General features: G+C 37.1%; 1 protein-coding gene across 1 annotated transcript in view; it reads left to right on the top strand.

Moving 5' to 3' along the window:
• Positions 1–21997, top strand: part of EYA4 (EYA transcriptional coactivator and phosphatase 4) — a 145371-nt gene that overhangs the window by 96978 nt on the left and 26396 nt on the right. The window contains exons 4-10 of the mRNA XM_039381776.1: positions 810–934; positions 7161–7253; positions 13100–13166; positions 15140–15282; positions 15420–15563; positions 16419–16498; positions 16872–17037. Of these exons, the coding sequence (XP_039237710.1) occupies positions 810–934; positions 7161–7253; positions 13100–13166; positions 15140–15282; positions 15420–15563; positions 16419–16498; positions 16872–17037 (818 nt within the window). The remainder of the gene's footprint in view (positions 1–809; positions 935–7160; positions 7254–13099; positions 13167–15139; positions 15283–15419; positions 15564–16418; positions 16499–16871; positions 17038–21997) is intronic.

Here is a 21997-nt window from a genome sequence, read left to right as displayed (position 1 = left end):
CTGTCTAATTTATAAATGAAGCAAGGAATAAGTGAACATACACTGCAAATTGGATTGCAATTACTGGTTTGACAAGAAATGTTCTTTGTCTGCTTTGTCTGCAAAAGGCAAATCTGTTATCACTGCTTTAAAGCCATCTACAGGCCCCCAGTGTAACTGTGATGCTGGAATCCATTGCAATCTAATCCACTTGAAATTTTGCAAGCTTCCTAGAAATTGCTCAGAACAAAGCAAGAATAAGTGATCTAATAAGAATATACATATTTCTAAGAGTGAAGAATCTTCCAGATGTACATGAAAGTTCTATTCATTCGCTTGTATGGCCTGTACCTGTGATTTAGTGTGGATGCAGTGACTGCTGGTGGTTGGAATACAGATAGCAGGAGGCAGAAGTTCCTATTTTGACTTTCTGTAATGACTGACGTTTCACCAAATTTCTCTATTTTCTTCTAAGAAGTACCTATTACCTGAATTTGTCAATTCATCTCTCCCTCTGTCCATCCATATATATGCAGTACCTCATGCACATCTTTTACAAGCTCTTTGAGCAGTTTCATAAGCCTATGTCACTTCATAATACCTAAAGGAAAAGAGAAAAATACTGGCATTGTTGCTGTTCATATAAAATTATTAGCTACTTTCCTAGGTTTGGTAAAAAGCAAAGAAGATGTCAAAGGAACCTGTATTAATTTATTAATCTGACTGCATTGCAAACTCTCCATATAAAAAAAAGTTATTAAAGAAAAAGCAGATAATAGTAATACTCTAGTAATGATAGTCCATAATACTGTCATCTTCTTTTTTAACAGGTCTATGGAAATGCAGGATCTAGCCAGTCCTCATAATCTTGTTGGAAGTAGTGATGCACCAGGTAGTTCCAAACTGGATAAGTCTAGTCTTAGTAGCACATCAGTTACAACAAATGGAACAGGAGGTAAGTATAAGACACTGCTGACATATACAAAGGTTTGGCTAGTTTTTAGTCATATACATTTTTTAGCATAATTTCAAGAATGATATATACCCATTTATAAGTACCCAGCAAGAATTATGAAAAAATGGCAGTCATAAAAGTATAAATCTCTAATTCTAACCACTTCTTCAGTTTGCACCAACTGAAGTAAGAGGCAGAACTGAAACAAGTTGCAAAGGTGAAACGAAAGATTAGGAATGGTTGACTTGAACACAGTGTTAAAGGCTTGCTTATACCTGTTGGTAACTTGAAATAAATTACACTTTCTGTGTCATTTTTCATTGATGAATAATAATTTACTCTTACACCCTGAACTACATAGGTAGTTAGGTTAAATTAAAATCACTGTCAAAAGAAGTACATCAAAATTAGGCTTAGGTAATTTTTTTTCATGATGAATTCCATTTCTTGGGAGGTAATGGAAGTTTTTCATAAAGAGATTGTTACATTTTCCTCAGAAGTAGCTGGTTATTACTGCTGTAAGTGTTACTGTAGGGACAGCACTATCATGCAGCTACAACACAGATGTTCCAATACTTTCTGATAATCGGTTATACCATAGCTGAATTGGAGCAGTGGGAGGCAGAGTACCATATTCTGAGGTGCAGTCCATGAAAATGACACCATGGATGTCACGCTAGAGTTTCAGCCTTCTTTTTTAGAGTTTATACATTGCTATCTATTTTAACAATTTACACTAAGAAAATTTTTTTTTAGTTTGTTCTTTCTGACCACAATGTAGAGCATTTTATTCACTTATCCCAATTTTAAAAAAAGTCTGTCAGTGTGAGTAAAAAGTGTATGTGCTTGTGAGGGTAACAGAACTCTGCAAAGAAGGGCTGAACCACATTTTTAAATAAAATCCTTATTCCAGCAAAAAAGAGAAAACTTCAAACATACCATTAAAGAACTCTGATAACTAGATGCCTCTATATTATACATGCATAAATAAACCAGTTAAAATAATACCCATAAAAACAATACAGTGCAGTTAAAAGACTTAAGGCACTTAATTGCCTTGAGGACTTCTCAGGGACACTGAACAGACATTGGGAGAATGAACTGTTATACCATTCCTGTTCTCAGGAGACAACATGACTGTGTTAAATACTGCGGACTGGTTGCTGAGTTGTAGTACTCCCTCCTCTGCAACAAGTATGAGAGACCCTGGTACAGTGCATGTGTGTGGTGGTGTGTGGTGGTGTGTCTCTGTGACTGCTGTGTGACATCTCTCTTGGTTTGCTCTGTTCTTTTGTTATGCAGTTTGAACATTCTCCTGGGGTTTTCTTCCCAGTCCTTTTTTTCCTACCCCTACTAAGAGGCTTTTCCCCCAGCCAGGAAACTGGTAGGAAGTTGCAATAAATAGTTATCTTACAATGCTTTGAAAGTAATTTGATGAGCAAGGAGAACTTAACCCACTTATAATTAGCTTAACTGTCTACATGCTCTGAGAGGCTGGGATTGTCTCGTGGTGTTCAACATTGCTGGGAATAGCCAGTAGTCAACATTAGTGGAAGTCAGACAATGGAATTTTCACAGAATGCCCCTTTTCTTTTCTTTTCTTTTGTTTTTAAGTACAGCATTGCATGATTACCTGAGCATTATTGGTTGACATTATCGTTACTATTCTACTACAATTCTAATTATTAATCAAAGCTTATGTCTGGTGTGCTACTACATGTAACTTGCAACTTTACAAACATTTGGCCAAATTTTCCAAGCTGTTGTTGTCATTTATGAGTTTACCGACATGAATTAGTAATTGTCATGAGTTGTAATGATTAATAATAATTCTGTATGTGACACTTGCAGTACATACAGGATTAATCATATCTGTAAATGTGCATCACTGCGTTTCTCTACAAGTCATTACAAAGGTGCTTAAGTTGTGCAGTTTTGGACTAAAGTTAGGAAGATCTCAGAACCTTTCCTTTTAAAAACCCCTCTGAATTAGCTTGCCTTTTGTAAAACACACCCACAGAAAATTTACCGGAAAAAAATTGACTTGAGTACAAAAGATCATTTGCACTAGAATAACTCATTCCATGTGAATGTTCCTGCTCAATTAGAAGAAGTTAAGTTTAAGGAAGGACTGAGCTAATAACTTAGTCTGTCACCTCAGTTAACTGTTCAGCATGTTCAGATGAATGCGGAAAGTAATAATTTAAGTACTAATATTTTAATCAGACTTATATTGCTATCACAGCTATTCCACTTGCTTGTCCTGCTTCATGCATAATAGTAGCACCTCTTGCCCCTAAAACTCTGCATTCATTTTCAGTTCTTAACATAGAGGGACTCTTTAGAGGAAAAAAAAGAGGTCATCAGATTAGTAGTAATTTTGGTCTACTAAGTCCTTTCTTCAAGTAAAGACTGTATATTATAGAAGCTGTTGCCTACTGGGAGCAGTATTCTGAATTAGTCTTAGAATAATGAAGTTTGGATGAGATTCCTGGAGGTCAGTTGGGCCAAACACTGCTCGGAGCAGGGCCAACTTTGCTGTTAGATCCTGTTGCTCAAGGCAGTGTCTAGTTGAGTGTTGAGTGTCTCCAAGGAGTAGGTGCCACAGCCTCTCTAGGCACCTGTCCCATGGCTTGATTATGCTCATGGCAAAGAATTTTCCTCTTACATCTAATTGGATTTTTCCCTTAGTACAACTTGTGTCTGTTTCTACCTGTTGTTTCCCAGGGCACCTTTTGAGATGAGTGTGCCTTTGTCATCTTTGAACCTTCCTAATAGCTGCAGGCAGCAATTAGCTCTCACCTCAGCCCCCTCTTCCTAGGACAGAAAAAACCCAGCTTCTTCTATCTCCTTGTACATCATATGCCCCTGCACCTGATGATGGTGTTAGCTCTACCCTATTAGCACATCATGGTTTTAGCCCAGCTGGCAACTAAGCCCCACAGAGCCACTTGCTCTATCCCAGCCAAAACCAGGACACATGCAGTCTTCACTGTTAGCAGCACTGAAATGTATTTCCAGTTAGAGATTGCTTTTCATTTTATTTTTACAGTTTCAATATGCAAAAAAAAACCACCAGAAAAACCAAAAAAACCAAACTAAAACTAATCAACACTTTAAAAATAGGATATTAAATGTATAGTCTTTAAAGTATTCATCCAAAATGCTGGTTAAAACTCATAGTGTCTGCATTATGTCTAGGACAGTTACCATAGTAGTATCAGAACCATGCTTTATCTCATGTGGGAAACTGAGGGATGATTCTGTGTTTTTCATTGGTGTCAGCTTTTATTTTGGTTTCAGCTTTAAATGTTCCTGGTTTTTTGAACTGATGTTAGAATTATTTTTTTTCTAAGTTAGCTTTGTGCTTTTTTCTTTCTTAGTTTAATGACATACAACATAAAGAAAAATAGGTAGTAGTCAAAATCTCTAGCTACACTGAGGAAGCACCTTGACGAATTCCTTACTGTCATAAAATCTGAATGCAACAAAGTAGAACTGGTTAAAATCAAGCGCATATAAAAATACTTTCTACATGTATTTTTCAACAAAACAGTACCAATATAATGTTTTTCCTCAAGTTAAGTGCAGGAGAGAGTTTTTTGGTTTTGATTCTTTGCCGCTTGACAGGGACAGAAAATAGATGGTGCCTCTTGGTGCTGATGGAAGTGCACTGCAGCTGGCATAAACCAGAACTAGACACAATTCTAAAGTAAACATTTAAATTCATTACTGAAGTTTTTGTTAAATATAACAGTTAAACACATACTGTCTTTCTAGATGCAGTACTCAACATAGGTTTGTAGCTTGGTATGGGCAATAGTGCCCATCTTGAATAGAAAGAGATAAAGGTACTAAAAAGTACTTTTTTTCATGTGGGTGGGTGTCCACACTTTGTAGAAGTACGTGGAGGCATCCGTACGTAGTAATCAGAAAATAAATTTAATTACTTTTCATGCTTCAGGCAACCATACATGTTCCATATGACTGAGAGGTTCAATGGAGGAAATCATTTTGTGACAAATGACACTTCAGCTTTTTCTTGATTTGTGTTTAATTGATCTGACAAAAATAAAATCACATCTTTCTCATATAAATATAGAAATGGGAATGATTGATTACTCTTATGAATGACTTCGTTCATTTTGGGTAATTTTGTCACAGCTTTTTTTTTTTTTTTTTTCTTAATGAGAAAATAATAGCTAGCAGAATGAGAATGAGCGCACAACAGCTTGAAAAAATGTGGCTATAATTCTTCCCTGATGATGCCATATTGAGTTAATATCCTCCTGCTTGCAGGGAGACTATATGAGTGTGGTAGTTTTACTAAAGAGAAACAGTAATGAAAAGAAGTTTACTGTCAAGAGACAAGCATTCAAATATTTTTTAAAGATACAACTTAAGCAAGAAGATGTTACTTAGTTTGATTGGCACTAGGGCACCGGCAATGCGGCGGGGCACTCTCCCTGTCTCAGGGACAAATATGTCCCAATTCGTCTGCTTGATCTAAACAGGTGTAGGTCAGTTGTACAGTTGTAGATGTCAGTAGCATCCCATATGACTTACTGAAGTAAGGTCCATTAAGCAGTGTGACTGGAAATGGGATGTGATTTTGTAGGAGAGGTAACTCATGCGGGGCTCATCACAGCAGGCTGTGCAGTTCCTGATGAACAGCTTGCTGTGCTCACAGACACAAGCAAGAATAGCAGAATGGATCTGCAGGTTCTGGACCTTCTCCCCATGAGAAAACAAAATCCTTTATTTAGCTCATCCACTACCTTTTCCTCTACAGACTGTAAGAGGGATGGTGAACTTGAGGGCAGCTCATGCTGTTCTTGGACTGAATCAACCTCTGGAAGCACCCCTGTGTGTCAACTAAACATGAAGGGAGATTAGCAGGCACCTTTTATATGCCTAAGTTAGGTGACTTGAATCTGAGCCATAGTTTTTAAATATGTTGCCAGCTCAGAACATGAAATTCTCGCCTTTCCCATACCGCTGCCAGTGAAGTCAAACATGGATGCAGTGATGTTGACAGATGAGAGCTTTGGTCAGCTTAGCTGATACCCCTCAGAGGCATCAGGTAACCAACTGGCAGAAAACACCTTTCCTTGGCATGTGTTAGACCTGCTGAGGGGGCTCTGCCAGCCCAGCTGTCACAGCAAAGGCTTCTTCACAAATCCCGGGCTGTGTACTCGGAATTTCAATACCTGGCATACAACTGTGGCAGTAGCCTGTGCAGGTCCTCATTGTAACTTCTCTCTGTGCCCCTGGGCACCTACCAGTCCTGTGATATCTGTAAGCATGTTGCTGATATATATGTGATGAATGTTCATGCCCAACCCTAATTGACCTTCACAAAGAAATTATGATAATATGTCGAGGGTTTCCATATTTGTCAGTCAGACAGCTATTAAAAGCTGCAGTGTATTCTGTACTGCTGTTTCTTACCACATCAATTAGATGTGGTGGTTCCCAAACTCCATTACAAAAGTCCATGCCAAATGTTCTGTCCAGGTAACATATTAACTATAAAATCTGTATTGCCTCTGTGATGCTTTCAGTTATAACTTGGATGTTAAGACTGCATGATGATCTGTAAAAAGTAACTTGAGTTTAGAGTGGACCCAAATGTTTGGTAACCTCTGACTTAGAAACTGACTTGTGGCTGCCTTTTGTGTCCTACTCTAGTTCTTTTGCTTTTTTTTCTTTCAAACTTCTCTCTTCCTTTATGGAAAATTGCTTGCTGGTAACCTAGCTCAAAAAGGCCCCCACAGACTCTGTAAAAGGGGAAGGGGAAAGGCAACATGCTGGCACTGTGAAAGTAATTTGCTTCTATATGAGCATGAAACCATATTATAATTGTTTTACTTGTCAGGCAAAACTATTTTTGTTATGTGCTACATCCCTTGACAGCTAATGTTTCCTTCCTCTCTGCTACTCTTAGGGAATTGTTAGAATCAATTAAATGTAGGTTGAAATCTCCCCAGAAGATATTCCAATTGCTAAAACCAATAGCTAGACAAATAGGCAGATAAAAAGCTATGTAGATGCATGTCCATTCCAGACAGAGCTAGTGTAGATTGTCTCAATTCAGTGATAGAGCAAAGGCTAAAGCTGTTGCACGCATGCTTGTTCTAGCTGGACTACCACTAGTGCGACTGGCATGAGGACTCCAGTACAAATTTAGAAGTAAAATCTCATGTCTACTTATTCTTCTATGTAGTGTCTCTTCTTGCAGTCAAAACAGAACCCATGAACAACAGTGAAACAACAACAACAACTGGAGATGGATCGCTTGACACTTTTACTGGGTCAGGTAAAGCCATAATAAGATCACGTTTTGTTAGATGCACATTATTGTAGCATTTAATAACATTCACTATTGAACTGCATGGAAGCAATTTTTAAAAAGCTACAATAAAGTAACATTTTAAGACCTAATAATAATAAAAATAATAACTTTTTCATTTTTGTAAGTGCAGTTCTGCAATTTACATGAGGTGGGATCTTAAAGAAGCTTTCATGATTCCTAAGACGATTGTTGTATGCAAAAATCTTTTAGCAATACTGTTATTATAGTACTGTAGAGTTTTTTCTCAGGGTTAGTCGTGTATGATCTTGGGAGGAAAAATGGATTGTATTTGTAACAGCCATGCTAATTTGTAAAATTTTAAATCTTAAGGGTTATATCTCATTGCTAATTGTTTTACTCCTGTGAGCAGTGTGTTAGTACAAATGCTGACCAGATTACCATAAATTACTTTCTTTCCATTACAGTGAGCTACTTTCTTTCCATGAAAATAAAGTTTATATTTTACTTCAAATAATCATGTTTCAATTACTTCTTAAAAAAATCAAACAAACAGCAGTTTTTAAGTATATCCCTATAAATTACTAAAATGTGATGAACTGTGGAAAAGTACAGATAGTCTGCCTTCTAATCATTAAGTTGAATCCTGCTAATAATAATATTAACAAGGAGAGGAGGGAGCGTAAATTTTACATCTGAAAATACCAGTTCAGTAATGCTCGACTGAAATGTCCATGAAGCCAGGAATTGCCACTCACATTGATGCTACTATTACTTTGATAGACTTAGGTAGTCAAACCATATATAAAATATTTTGGAAATCACAGTGTTTCTGTGTAATTAAATTTGTTTTAAAATGAGTGTATGTTTCTGGAATTGTAGGCATCAGTTATACTCCAAAGTTGATTATTCAAAAAAATATTTATAACAAATATAATGCCTGAAGAAAAGGTCATTAGTGAGATTTAAAGCAAGTGTATACTATTTCTGATTAGAAAAAATGAAAACATTGTCTCCATTATAATTAGACTGAAAGGAACCACATCAACCACAACGAAGTCTAAGTTCCATAAAATATCAAATAATCTTGACTAAAATTTAGCTTTTCTTTTTCACTCTTTTGTTACTCAATGCTAGGATTTTATTACTAATTATTACAGATTATAAAATGTCCAACCACATATATGATTTTGTCATTGTCAGTGAAATTTTATCAGCTTCTGCCATGTATGTAAGGCAGCTGAGTTGTATTCCATGTGTAAAACATGGCTAAGGCAACATTGGGGTACTAAAAATTGCAGCCTCCAGTTCGAGTTTAGATAGTTAAGTAACAGCCTGATTTTCCCAGGTGTCACTCAGCCATCAGCTTCCCCTGACTTCAAAGAAGTGCTGAGATCTCTACACTTTGGATGTTTGGAAAGTTGGTGCCTCCAAAAAAAAAAAAAAAAGACAGGAATTTGAGCCTTGCACAGTCCTTTTTTGCCTGTTAGCCACCTGCATACTCAAAAGAAATATGAACCTGATTCTCAATTTAGTCCGCAAGCTCAAGCATTAAATGAGTACAGTCATTCACAGTGGGAAATTGATAGTCTGCCTGTCTGGGTGACGTGCAGTCTTCATCATCAGAGCGAGGCGCAGATCTACCTTCACAATGCACCGAGCCTTTCATAAAGATTGAATGCTTTACTTTCACACTTGCCTTTTATTGGTACTTGCAAATTGGACAATTTCATTGACTCTAGGTTTGTGGGAGAAGTGTTAAAGAACAATAAAAACTCAACAAAAACAGTATTTCTCCTGATTCTTTAACCTAACTGGTTATTTGAGAAGTTTAATGGGTTGCCAAAGACAGTAAATACTGAGTAGTAGGCATATGTCATTTCAGATGAGCCAACTGCAACTGAAAAAAATGCATAACAAAGCCCAACACTGAACAGTTTGTTTTTTCCTTACAATCAGGTACATACGTGTGTTATTCCCAACTGTGACAAAGTGATAATGCTGGTACTTTCCTGCAGCTCTCAGAGGACCTGTGCGCTCATTTCGTGAGGATGCACAGACACATAGGCCGCTGTTATCTACTTTGTCTTGCACAAGCATTGGTCAGAAGCACTCAAGTGTTCTTCGTTGAGTAGGAAAGGATTTAGGTGTATTCTTAAATATTTTATGACATCAGACATGGATGAAAAGAGAACTCCTGTAGCTGAGACTCTACCATGCAGAAATCCTCTCTTTCAAATGCTCTACCCGTTAAAATTGATTTTCATGCTCCAAGGGCAGTCAAAACATGTGACTTGTCCTGGAACTGACCAGAAGCTGAACAAGCCCTGTGGGGTGTAAAGTAGTCAGCTCTGTCCCTAATGACCAGCTGTAACACAGAAAGTGTTGGTCAAACAGTGTGTGTGAGGTATAGGGTGGGAGAGACAGATTAGACTCCACAGAAAACTGTGATTCTGTTGATTGAAAAGTCAGAAAGATAAAGTGTGTAGGTCTCTTGAAGTTAGAGTGACAGTTGCCCTAGTGGCCTTGGCCGGGCCATTGGGACTGGGCATGCTCCTGCTCAGGGCTACAGTTCAGGTGTTGCAGCTCAAAATCAGGGCTGCAATTCCCCTGTCCTGCAGAGCTGCCCCTGGGAGAATCCATGCCAACCCTCTTAGCATGGGTTAGCCAGATGAGGAATCGCACTGTGCATCCCCCTTCCTCTTCCTTTTTCTTCAAAGAAGAACAGTTGGTAATTAATATCAGTGTACTTGGTTTGAAGCTTTGTGGTTCTTCAGCAGACTCCCACCGGGGTAGCATTCACAGGATATGGGGAGGTGCACAGCCTTGAACTGAGATTTTCATACACTGTGAATTTGTTGCAGCTGCTGTACTGTGAGTGCATGCATTCTTGTGTATATATTGCTTACAATAGTGGATTTAATTTAAGAACTGTTATTTTAATGGAATGGAGAGAAAGATACTTGTTGATCTCATTATCCTTTTTACTTAGGATTTATTACACAAAAAAAAAAGGATATAGAAAACAGTTTCTGAAGGCTATAAAGGTGAAGTTAGGAAATGTCTGTTTAACTGCTGTTTAACCTACATTTGGTTGACTTGTGCATAGAGATTGTGATGTTACTTAAGTGAGGTCCTTTTAATCTAACTTTTTTACATGGAATTTTCCAGATGTGTAATGAAAAAATACAAAACTCCAACCTGTGTTAATATACTGAACCCAAGACATGTTATTAAAACAGTTAATGGTCATTTAAATCCCCCACAGTCACCTTGGCCAGCTGATCTGAGAGAGTAACTGGTAAGGGCTGGCTGTCAGCCTTCTCGTCCCCTCTGTGAAACAATGCTACTGGGGAGTGGAATATGCCCTCAGTGCCGTAGGGGAACTGGAGAGATCAAGGGTCTTATACCTGCCCTGAAGAACATTCCTCTGATAAATTCAAATAGTAAAAGCTTAGGAATAATTGACTTTTTCAGAGAGGAAACAATTTTGGTGGGTTTTTGTTGTTTTAATATAAGTAACACAAAAGAGCATTTAGCCCCGTTCATTTAAATGGCTATTTACAGTGGCACAGTTACAAAACCCACAGCAACCAGCCTCCACCATCTCCTCCATTTCCACCAGTCCTCAGAAGTAGGGTTAGGAGGTAGTCAAAGCTGTTTAAGTTTGATAACCCTTAGAGTTACCATTTTGATCTATGAGATACAGATGAAGTCCACAGACTCCACTCAGTCATAATGTTCTCTTATGGTAGGCCTTACACCCTGTGTTTCTCAAACACCTTATAGTGTAAAATGTAGTACACAAATTGCTGGGACAAACTACAGAGAAAGAGTGAAAAATACAGATTTTTTTAGTCTTGCCTCTTTTTCTTCCTTACAACTGGCTGTATCATTGGGAAAATTGGAAAAAAGAAAGAAAAGGAAATTTAAAACCAGACATATTCCAAAAGTATTTTATTTTCTTCTCTGAATTTTTAAAATAAGACATATGCAGAAAGAAAAAAAAAAGCAGGTGGGACAGATTTTTTTTTAAAAACATTAGGTTTTGATAGCTCAAGTGATCTAAATTAATAGTAATTAATTTCTTTTGTAGTTTACATAGGGTGTGGTGGCATGGTAAATGTGCTTTAACCAAACTGATTATTCAGGTGAACTCTTATACAGCAAATGATCAGACAAAAAGTGGAGCAGTATGGGCAAAAGTGATCCAATAAGCCAGTAATGGATCACAAAGGTTCCTTGCCCTGAGAATCACCAAGGTCACTCTATTAGCTATTGCTTGTCTTTAGAAAGGTCACAGAGATACAAAAGGGAAGAGTAATTGCTCTTTGAGCCTTAAATAACTATGAGTATCCTTTAGAGTTCTATGGACTGATTATGTTGATAGATACAGCTATAGGTTTGTCTAACTCTGGGAATAACTGCCTGCACATGTAGCGGATTACTCTGTGAGTTGAGCTTAAACTATGGAAAGGCATTCTCAAAAAAAAAAAAGAACCACACAAAATGAAATTTAGCAGATTTCCATCATGGGCAAACTGTCAATACCTTTTCAAACAGCAACTCTTTCGTGAAATCTGATGGCACATGCTTTAAAAGTTATTATCCAGTTCTTCACTTTCAAGCCATACTCAACTGCACATTTTAAAAAGAAGTTAATTGTTTTTCTTCTACTGTATTTTCCTTTTAAGTCCTATACATTCTAAATGCATTTAAACTAGCTTTAAAAATATCAAGCTCTGCATATGTTCACAGCAATAGATCTGAAAGACGTTAATTAGGCCTGGATGTAGAAATATATCATGTTTCATAAAATAGTTAGGAACCTAAAACTATTTGTCACTTATATAATTCTGAATGTTCATTTCTACTACCATTACGAATAACTCAGGAAGAGGGTACACTTTGAAGTACAACTATGATTGATTAGACTAAAGAAATTCCAGTGCTTCGTTGTGTACTACTTTAATCTTTTGAAAAGTGAATGAACAGCAGATGGCCTAATAAAGACACTCTGTATGTTTGCCCAGTATGGATTTGCTCTGAAGGGATTGGTTCAACACTTTAGAGTACATATATTTGGAATACATCTGTCTTAGTCAAGACAGATGGCTAAGGGAAAGAGAAACTTCCAAACACTTGGAATTAATCCAGTGTGAGCATCGCTTCTGAATGAAATTTTAATTGGTTATGACTATTGTTCTCTTAGCTTTCTTGGAAGAACGCAGCTGTGAATAGTATAGACATACACAATTTGGATGGCTACTGAACAAGACTGTTTATCCATACTTCACAGTAAAAATATTGGTGTTAGCGGATGTATTCTAATCTGCCTGTCTATAAAGAATTATATTTGCTTTCTTGTGATCAGCCCAGTGTCTTCCTAAGCTGACTAAAATTAGCAACAACCATATAAAACATGCTTTTCCATCCAGTATTAAAATTGAACTTGTTAATGTGAGCCTTTAAAGGTATGTGTATGTTATCTCAATACCATGTGTTAAATCACAAGCTTCTTTTTAACTATTCCTTTTAATGCAGCTTGCAAATTTGAACGATCTATGGTGTGTGGATCACAGATGATGTATGAAATACATGCCTCTGCAGTATACTCAGAAATGTGTCATTCAAGCTAAAAAAGCACAACACCTCCATGCTAACTAGGGGGTTCCGCACAGCAATGAATGATTTACAGTTTTTTAATTTTTTATTGAGATGTTGCAGTTCAGGGGACATCTGCTTCCTTGAAAAGCTGTGCATTTCAATAAGCTTCTCTGTTAATGCTGCTGTTTGGATGTATCGGTCTCATGGTGTTTCTAACTGCTGTACTCTTGTTTTCTGTTTTGCAGTAATAACAAGCAGTGGCTACAGTCCAAGATCGGCGCACCAGTACTCTCCGCAAATATATCCGTCCAAGTTAGTGTCTGCACCTCTTCTAGTCTTTTATAGGGAATTGACCTTGGCTGTGGGCAGTTCTGTGGTTTGTTGCAAACAAGTGTTCATCAGCAGAAGAAACAGAGAAAGAGGAAAATTCTTAAGCCACAGTACTGGCTCCAACTTTTTTTTCCTCATGTGTCTGCAGAGTAAGATCCTGCTTTGCGCAGTATTGCTGCACAAGAAATAGCCTTGAACATCTGCACACAATAGAAGGAAAAAATCAGACTATTATGTTATTGGACATCAGCATATTAACAGTACTAGCAATATATGCAGAAATATTTTGAAGAAGTCAGTTTATGTGTAGAAATCACAATTGCATGTGCGAGTTGCATTCTGGGGGTAGCCCTGTCCCTGACCCTCCCAGGGCCATCGTTGCCAAACATTTCCAAACATTCTACCATCATGAACCAGCCTTTCCTCATCCCTCTCCATTATCATAACATTTAAAAATCAAATAAATTAAATAAATTGGATTAGCTTTTAATCTCATTATTTTTAAGCCATCAGGTGATAGGAATAGAAAATTTATTTCTTTCTTTTTTTGTTGTTTTTGTTTGTTTGTTTGGGGGGGGGTTCGTGGTTTTTTTTTTGTTGAGGAAAACAGGGTTTTGGACAATCACATGAATCCAGGAGTGCAAATATTAGGAAAAAACACAAAGATTTCACAGAAGATGAAACTACTGCAGCTGGCAGTCTGTTAGTTTGCTTGTCCTATGATCAGTGCTGTGCACAAGGGTGCTTGATTCCAGTATGCCATCTATTTGTTTCCATGTATTTGATACAGGACACAGCTACCTGTGTGACTTTGATACAGAGAAAATATTGACATTGTAGCTGATTAGGCTTTTTCAAGTTTTGGGGGTTTTTTTCCCAAATTTGTACTGGTATGATGGTAGCCAATATTTATTAATACGGAAAGTAGGTGCCTGAACAAAGAGCCCTCGTTCCACTTAAAACAGGTTTTGGCAAACTATATTAGATATTCTTGGCCATATACATTACAAGATTTAATAGAATTTCTTAATCTACTGTTACAATTTTTTGGCATATAAATTAATGAGCAATCCTTTTCTGATAGTAAAAGCTGCCAACTGTACTCAACTAATTAGAAAGAAAAAAAATTTAAAAATTAGAATCTGGAATTTAGTCATGGCTTTTAATGGCCAGGTTTCAGTTAGCATAATTCTACAGAGTGTGTTTATTCAACTCTTGGTCCATAAAGTCTTATTTGACTTACAAAACAATCCAAGAAAAATGTTTCTCTGTATATTTTTGCAACTCTAGAGGGCAAAAATTTTAAACTTGGTTTTATTCAATCTCTCTATAAAACCCTAGTATTCATAAATAAAGACCATTTATGTTTCCATTCTGTTTCCCTAGCCTATATTTTCCAAACATTTAAAGCCCATCTGGTTACCAAAGTATTGCTGTCAATATTTTCTGTGCCCCTCTTAATATGTATGATCCATCTCTCATTGAAGCTAGAGGCTAGATGTCTGTTGAAGCAGAACCTACAAAGATGACATAATGTACTAGCTTCAGCATTCACCTCTGTATTTTCTTTATTCTTCTAGTCCAAATTTCTCTCCACTGGTTTAAAAAAGCATGGGGACTTTTCTAATTTAAACGTTCTGATCTTGGCTGAAAGGGGTCAAATCCATATAAAGCTGTGCAGCAGTGTCAGGGCCCACTTCGAAGTGGACACAGTAGCTTAAGAATTAAATTTTAGTGATGGGATGGCACAAAATATTCACTGTGCCTTGGGGAATGTGAGACAGAGTGTTTTTCAGCTTATTTCAGTGGGGGATGGAACAAATCCCAGAAGAGGAGCAGTTGGCAGAATAATGAACTGCCTTTGGATGTCTTTAAACCTTTTGCTTTACTTTATTGCTTGAATCAACATACAAAGTATTTGTTGCCACAGTAATGCTATTTTTCCTGATATTTAGGCCCTATCCACACATTCTTTCTACACCAGCAGCTCAAACAATGTCTGCCTATGCCGGACAAACCCAGTATTCAGGAATGCAGCAACCAGCGGTCTATACAGCCTACTCACAGACAGGACAGCCCTACAGCTTACCCACTTACGGTATTTGGCCTCTTATTACTTCACTTTATGTAGAATAAAAAGCATTGCCAACTTGAGTGTTTTTGCTTTCTGTTTTATTTTTCCCGACTGTAAGAAAATATTTTAAAGAATCAGTTGAAAATTAATTTCTTATACAGATTTGGGTGTAATGTTGCCAGGCATCAAGACAGAAAGTGGGCTCTCGCAGACCCAATCACCACTGCAGAGTGGGTGCCTCAGTTACAGCCCGGGGTTTTCGACCCCACAGCCAGGCCAAACACCCTACTCTTATCAGATGCCAGGTGAGTAGCCAACTCCAAAATTTAAAGCTAAGTATTTCTTTCCATTACTGATATGCATATGTGTGTTCATTTTGATAAGTTAGTTTGGATCTGGTCATGCAATACAGTCCCTGTTTACACCTTTTTGGGGGTTTTTTTGTGGGGTAAAAAAATTACATGGCAGGACTGGAAGCATTTGTTATATTTATTAACATAAACAAGTCACTTTGCCTTATTTCCATGTTTCTGAGTACAACATAATTTGATATTTGGGTTAACATAATTTTTTAGAATTTCTCCTTAATTCATATTTATTCTTTCATTTACTATTCATTTAGTTATTTACTTATTACCCTTTGATCACTGACAACATGTTTTATTTAGATAATTTTTAGGCTTCTTGTACAACGGTTAATCTTTTGAATATTACAAATTACAATATGAATATCTGATTTATGTTGAAAACAAGGATGTGTCTCATTACAGATTGATTAAAAACACATCAATCATTAGTCTTTGAAAAGATTTTGTTTTGTGAATGTAACACCAAAGTGTTAGAAATGAAAACAAAAGAGAAAAAAGTATTTTAGGAGAGACGAGACACTGCAATAAATTGAAAAATGCTTTCTAGATCAGTGAGATGGCTTACTGCTAATATCTTCCTTTCATGTTGTGAAGAGAAATATATGCTTGTATGTATGGAAGTAGCATTTCATTTCTGTTAAAGTTTCATTACAATATTTTATTATTCTACCAGTAAATAAAAGTTGTTTTTTTCTTCTGATTCTTTTACATCTTAACATGGAGTATTCTATTTAGAATTTTATTTTGATTCACAAGCAAATTCTCACAATTAATTGAATTTTTTAATCTTAGGTTCTAGTTTTACACCGTCGTCCACTATTTACTCAAACAATTCTGTTTCGAATTCCACAAACTTCAGTAGTTCCCAACAGGTATGAATTTTTATTTGCCAATTATGAGAGGACTTATATCACTCCAGTTATAGCATGTTACTTTAACTTAGGTCTGTTATGTTGAATGACATTCACTGTGGTTCAGTGCTGTTCTCTGTGGAAAGTGATCAAAATTTCATTGGAAACCTGGTTACATCTTGTGGCATTTAAATATTTCATCAATCTCACTGTAGTTTTTTAGCAAATATCCTTAAATTAAAAAACATTAAATATTCTTAAATTAAAAAAAGTGCTAACCAAGCCTTCAGAATGCTTGAAAAAGTCATGTGATTGTACATTTAGAAATACTTAATGGAAAAAAATCATTCATTACTGTACTTAATTAAGTGCTCTGCTGCATTTGCTGTTTTAGGATTATCCATCATACACAGCTTTTGGCCAAAATCAATATGCACAGTATTACTCAGCATCAACATATGGTACATATATGACCTCAAACAACACGGCTGATGGCACTTCATCATCATCATCAACCTACCAGTTACAGGACTCTCTCCCTGGCTTGACTAGTCAACCAGGTACAGATCTACATTCAGGTGAAAACAATTTTTCTATTTTATTCTCTACTTGTATAAGGACGGGATTTCCACATCCACCTTGCATTGATTGAATGCCTTGTTTGAATATCGACGTTTTAAGTCATGCCTTTCAGAAAACTTCACAATGTAAACCAGCCAAAATAAGTTTTTTACTGTATAGTTAGGAAACCTGTCATGTTTGCTACTTAAATGAAGTGTTTTCAGGCTGAGATGGTTGTCACTATTACTGACAGCGGGACATTCCTGTTTCCACCTACACATTCTGAAGTATGACTGTAAAGAATTTAACACAAGATACCATTGTTCATTTAACTATATCCCAGCCATGCTAGCAAGAGCATGACTGGGCTTTATTCAAATGTGTACAAGCCATCTATGCTTGTTAATTCACTAATCTAGGTAACAAAGAATAGAGAAATAGCTTAATAGCACAAGTCTCTTTAAAAAAAAATCATATTGAACTAGTCTAATTTACAAAAAGAGCATTCTCAGGAGACACGAGGAGACTCCCTTTTCCTGCCCAGCCCTGCCCTCTTGTGCACAGCCACCACATCACAGCCGCAGCACAGTAGCCTATTACTTGTATTCCTAGGACACCCCTGGTGGGTAATGACAGTTCATTTTTCCTCAGCACTCAGAGCAATGTCTTCCAGGGCTTCTTCGCATCACTGGCTTCACTCAGGCAGCACGGGTAGTGTCTCCCTTACCCACAGACTGGGAGCATTTCTAAAAAGACTTTTTTTTTTCTTTTTTCACGGCTAGGCTTTGCGAACGAAGATTTGGGAAGGGCTCTACCCACGTTTGTTACAAGCGCGTTGGTGGGTAAAAAGGCCAATACGAGATAGACACGTCCGGTTGCAAAAGGCACAGCAGAAAGACTCCTTAGGTGGTATATTCTGCAAGGCACAAATCTTTCTGCGTTGTCTTTTCTCCTCAAGGGTGATCCTGCGTGCTTTCTCAAAAGCATCAGCAGCGTTATAGATGGTGTGTCTCCAGGCCTCCCAATTGGAGGCCAGAGTAGACCAGTTATGTTGGTCAATATGGCCAAGGCTGAGATGTTGTTTTAGGGAGTCCTTGTATCTTCTCTTCAGGGCTCCTCTCATGCGGCAGTTGGTGGCAAGTTCACCATAAAGCAAGATCTTAGGGAGGCGGTGGTCCTTCATCCTGGAGACGTGTCCTGCCCAGCGCAGCTGTGTTCTCATCAACATGGCCTCAATGCTTGTGACTGCTGCTTGTTCTAGAACAGACGTATTAGTAACATAATCTGACCAGTGGATGTTTAGGATTGTACGGAGACAGCGTTGATGGAAGCGTTCTAGGAGACGCAGGTGGTGGCAGTAGATGACCCATGATTCAGTTCCATATAAGAGAGTAGACAGCACTATGGCTCTGTAAACACTGATCTTTGTACTTTTCTTCAAGTGTTTATTTCGCCAAACTCTTTTATGAAGCTTTCTGAAGGCACTCTATGCCTTTGCTAACCTGTTGTCTATCTCTCCGTCAATCTTACCATCCGAGGAGATGATGCTACCTAGGTAATTAAACTGCTGGACTGATTTGAGCTCTGATTGGCCAGTGGTGATATGGGGATGATGGAAGACTTCCTGAGGTGCCAGTTGATAGAGAACTTCTGTCTTCTTTAAGCTGAGTTCCAGCTTAAAAGACTAACAAACTGACTTTTGGATTAGGCTCTGCATAGGGGAGGAATTTGTGCTTTAGTCACAAAATCAACTTACTGCATAAATATTTCCAACAACTGCACCATCTTATTGAAAAGTACAGTAGAAAGACTATTATTATAATGAATGTGTACAAAGGAAAGGTAACACTGTGTAGAAAAGTATAAGCAAAGCCTCATACTTAATATAAGCTGCTTAAATTTACTAAAAATGTTGGAACTTTAATTGCATGAGTTGAAATTTTTCCTACCCAGATGTTTTCCTCAGGCTGATTTTTAAAGTTCAAGTGTGTGCATGTGTGTGTGTGTTTGGTGTGTGGTGTGGTATCCTGTGGATATGGATATGGATATGGATATGGATATGGACATGGATATGGATATGGGTATGGATATGGATATGGTATGGAATAGCTATGGGGAGATACACATTCCCTTGATTTTTTCTGAAAAGTGTAATATATTATTCGGTAGTCTCAGAATGTAAATTTAGGAAGAAAGAGTTAAGAGGTAATGCAACATCAAGTGAAATTTCAACAGTTTGAGGATATCTATAACAGATACAAATCATATGTATTTTTAAAAGAGAATGAAGCATTTTAATAATTGTGCATGTCCTGTGTACTTTTTCTTGTTTCTTTATTATTCCTTCATATTCTCATTTGAGAAAATCAGTTTCCCATATTGCCTCCCCCATATGTATCTCTGTTTCCTAAAAATGCTGTGTAAATTTATCATCTATTATGAACACCCTTAGTATTGAAGAGAATTGGCAAAAAAAGGAATCTTACAGAATTTGAACAGGTTGAAAAATTACGAAGGCTTCACGTCTGTGAAACATTAAAGATTTTTCTTGGTTGTGGATTGTTTAAACATAGGAATTTGCTTTCTTTTTAAGTAGGTTGTTCATCTGAACTTAACAAATCCACCCCCATCTGTTCCTTATTTCTGTTGAGTGTTGCACTGATCATGCGACCCTCTGCTGAGAGTGAAACGCCCACTTTGTGAATGCATGTCATGCCTATGCACTTCTGTGTCACTGTAAAAATATGTTTCCATTGGTGAGGTGCAGTGTCTTGGAGACCATTTCAGATACTGCAGATCTTTAGCACTCACCATGTTCACTTACTGTCTAACAGACCTTAAGTCCTTAAGACTTACTCCAACTAAAACCTAAGACTAAACACAGCAAGGCACTTTATTCTTCTGCCATCTCTTCTAACTATTAATTCAAATATCTAATCAAAACCTCTAGTACCCTCCAAACATATAGGATTTCTCAGTTTCATAATAAATCCCCATCAGATCAAGAGTTAATATCAGTTACAATTTTACTTATTGACCAAGTAAAGAAAATGAGATGAAAATTGAAATAGACTTTACTCTTTCTGCTATTCATGACAAGCAGTAACACATTACAAGCCAGAAAAAAAAACAAAAACAAACAAAAAACAGGCTTGTAACGTTGCAGCCATCTTCTGTCTGCTGTGTCAGGTAAGAATATGTAGCAAAAGTCAATCCATAAGGAAAGTATGAAGGGGCTCAGAAATTCATCCATCTCACATCTGTGTGATGCTCAAGCCTCAAGGCTTCTGATTTTGTATTGTGCCTGATTTATATTAAGATTTTTCAAAATGCACTCATTACCAGAGAACATTTGTGAGAGAAATAAGTATCTCCTAGGGCACTTCATCTCAAATAGGGATAACTCAGATGAACCCTCAGATGAGGTCTCAGGGGATAAGTATATATGAGTACATTTGATGAATACGTAAGTACATTTAATCTAGGGCAAATAAAACTCTAGCAGAGGAAATAGACCTGGATAAAAGCTTCATGTTAAGGCATCTCACTTTCATATGTCCAGGGTTAAGGGAGGTGAATCACTGTAGGATATTAGCTCCTGTTTGGTTCCTGCGATGCAGCAAAGCTTACTCTCTTAATTTGGTACCCGCAATGAAGTCACCCTTTGCAGATTCTCTGGGAGATGGCATTAGGTTTAAATGCACTGCATAAACTCTTTTCTCCTGCTTAAGTGGTAGAACTGTGTTTTAACAAGGAGGAGAGGATGTTCACATCAAACCAGAGATGGGAAACAATATTCTGGATATGAAAGATGACCTCCATTTGTAGTGGTGATGCTGTAACTCCCTATCCTCTAACTGGAGTGCTGCAAGGTCTCCACAGAATGAAGGGCTTCGTATTGGATACGAACAAGTATATGAATGTGTGTGAGGACATCTGTGATAAAGCGGTCATTCCACATTCTGGTTTTAACAGTTTCCTCTTGTTTTGTTGGATCCCTGATGCTGCTTGTAGCCCAGGAGGTTATGTAGTATATTTATTAGGCATGTGTTGAATCTTGGAAAAGCTAAAAAATTTCAAACATTGTCATAAAAATTTCTTCTAATATGAGCTGCAGTAGCAACTCTTCATGAGGGTAATGTACTCTTTGATACTAGAATTTCTCACTATTCTTTATGTTACATGGCTGAATTTTTAATAAGTTTTCGTTTTATCAGTATTGACCTCATTTCTAAAGCAGAGGATAAGAGAATGCAGTTTCTCCTTTAGCCTGCTGTTGGTAACAAGCAATTCAAGCAATTAAGCCTACAGTTGTTTGAAAAAACATGCACTACTGACTTCTGCAGTTCTAAAATAGATGCATACCTTGCATTCAAGTAAGAGACAGCTGCTCATTCTGATTTAGAGATTAGCATAATGAAATAAAGTTGGTTTTAAATATCTAGATTTTACAAGGAACAATGATTAGTTACAATACTAATTAGTAGATAATTATGCAAACATGTACAGCATTGACCCAAACAGAAGCCTGGGGAAAGTGGTAATGGGTAATGCTAAATGAAAATTGAAGTTATTTACTTTGGTCGTTGGATACTTTCAGAGAAGATTTAGAACAGGGCTTCTTTTTTTGTATTTTATTTATAAACACAGTCATTGAGAACAGATGTTTTAATACATTACTGTAGAATGAGTTTTGATTTTATTTTAGAATGTTGAAATGTTATAAATATGAAGACTTTCTGGTAAGAATGTAAACATCCATCTTCACTTAATTTTTGCCTTTTCATTTCTGATTTGGTTTGGGATATTTTTTCCACTCTGTCTGAAAAATCTAGGAAACTGTATTCTTGTGCAGAACTCCTGCACACCCAGAACTTCTTTTGAAGCCAGTGTAGGTCTTTGCTGCACAAGGATCCTGGTTAAGAAGCTTCTTTTTGTACATTTTTACATTTACCAAAA

This window comes from Pipra filicauda, unplaced genomic scaffold (assembly GCF_003945595.2).
Source record: "Pipra filicauda isolate LSUMZ 115617 unplaced genomic scaffold, ASM394559v2 scaffold23_size5868930_pilon, whole genome shotgun sequence".
Lineage (NCBI taxonomy): Eukaryota > Metazoa > Chordata > Aves > Passeriformes > Pipridae > Pipra > Pipra filicauda.
The sequence above is the reverse complement of the archived record's forward strand: the minus strand, read 5'-3'. Positions and strand labels throughout refer to the sequence as shown.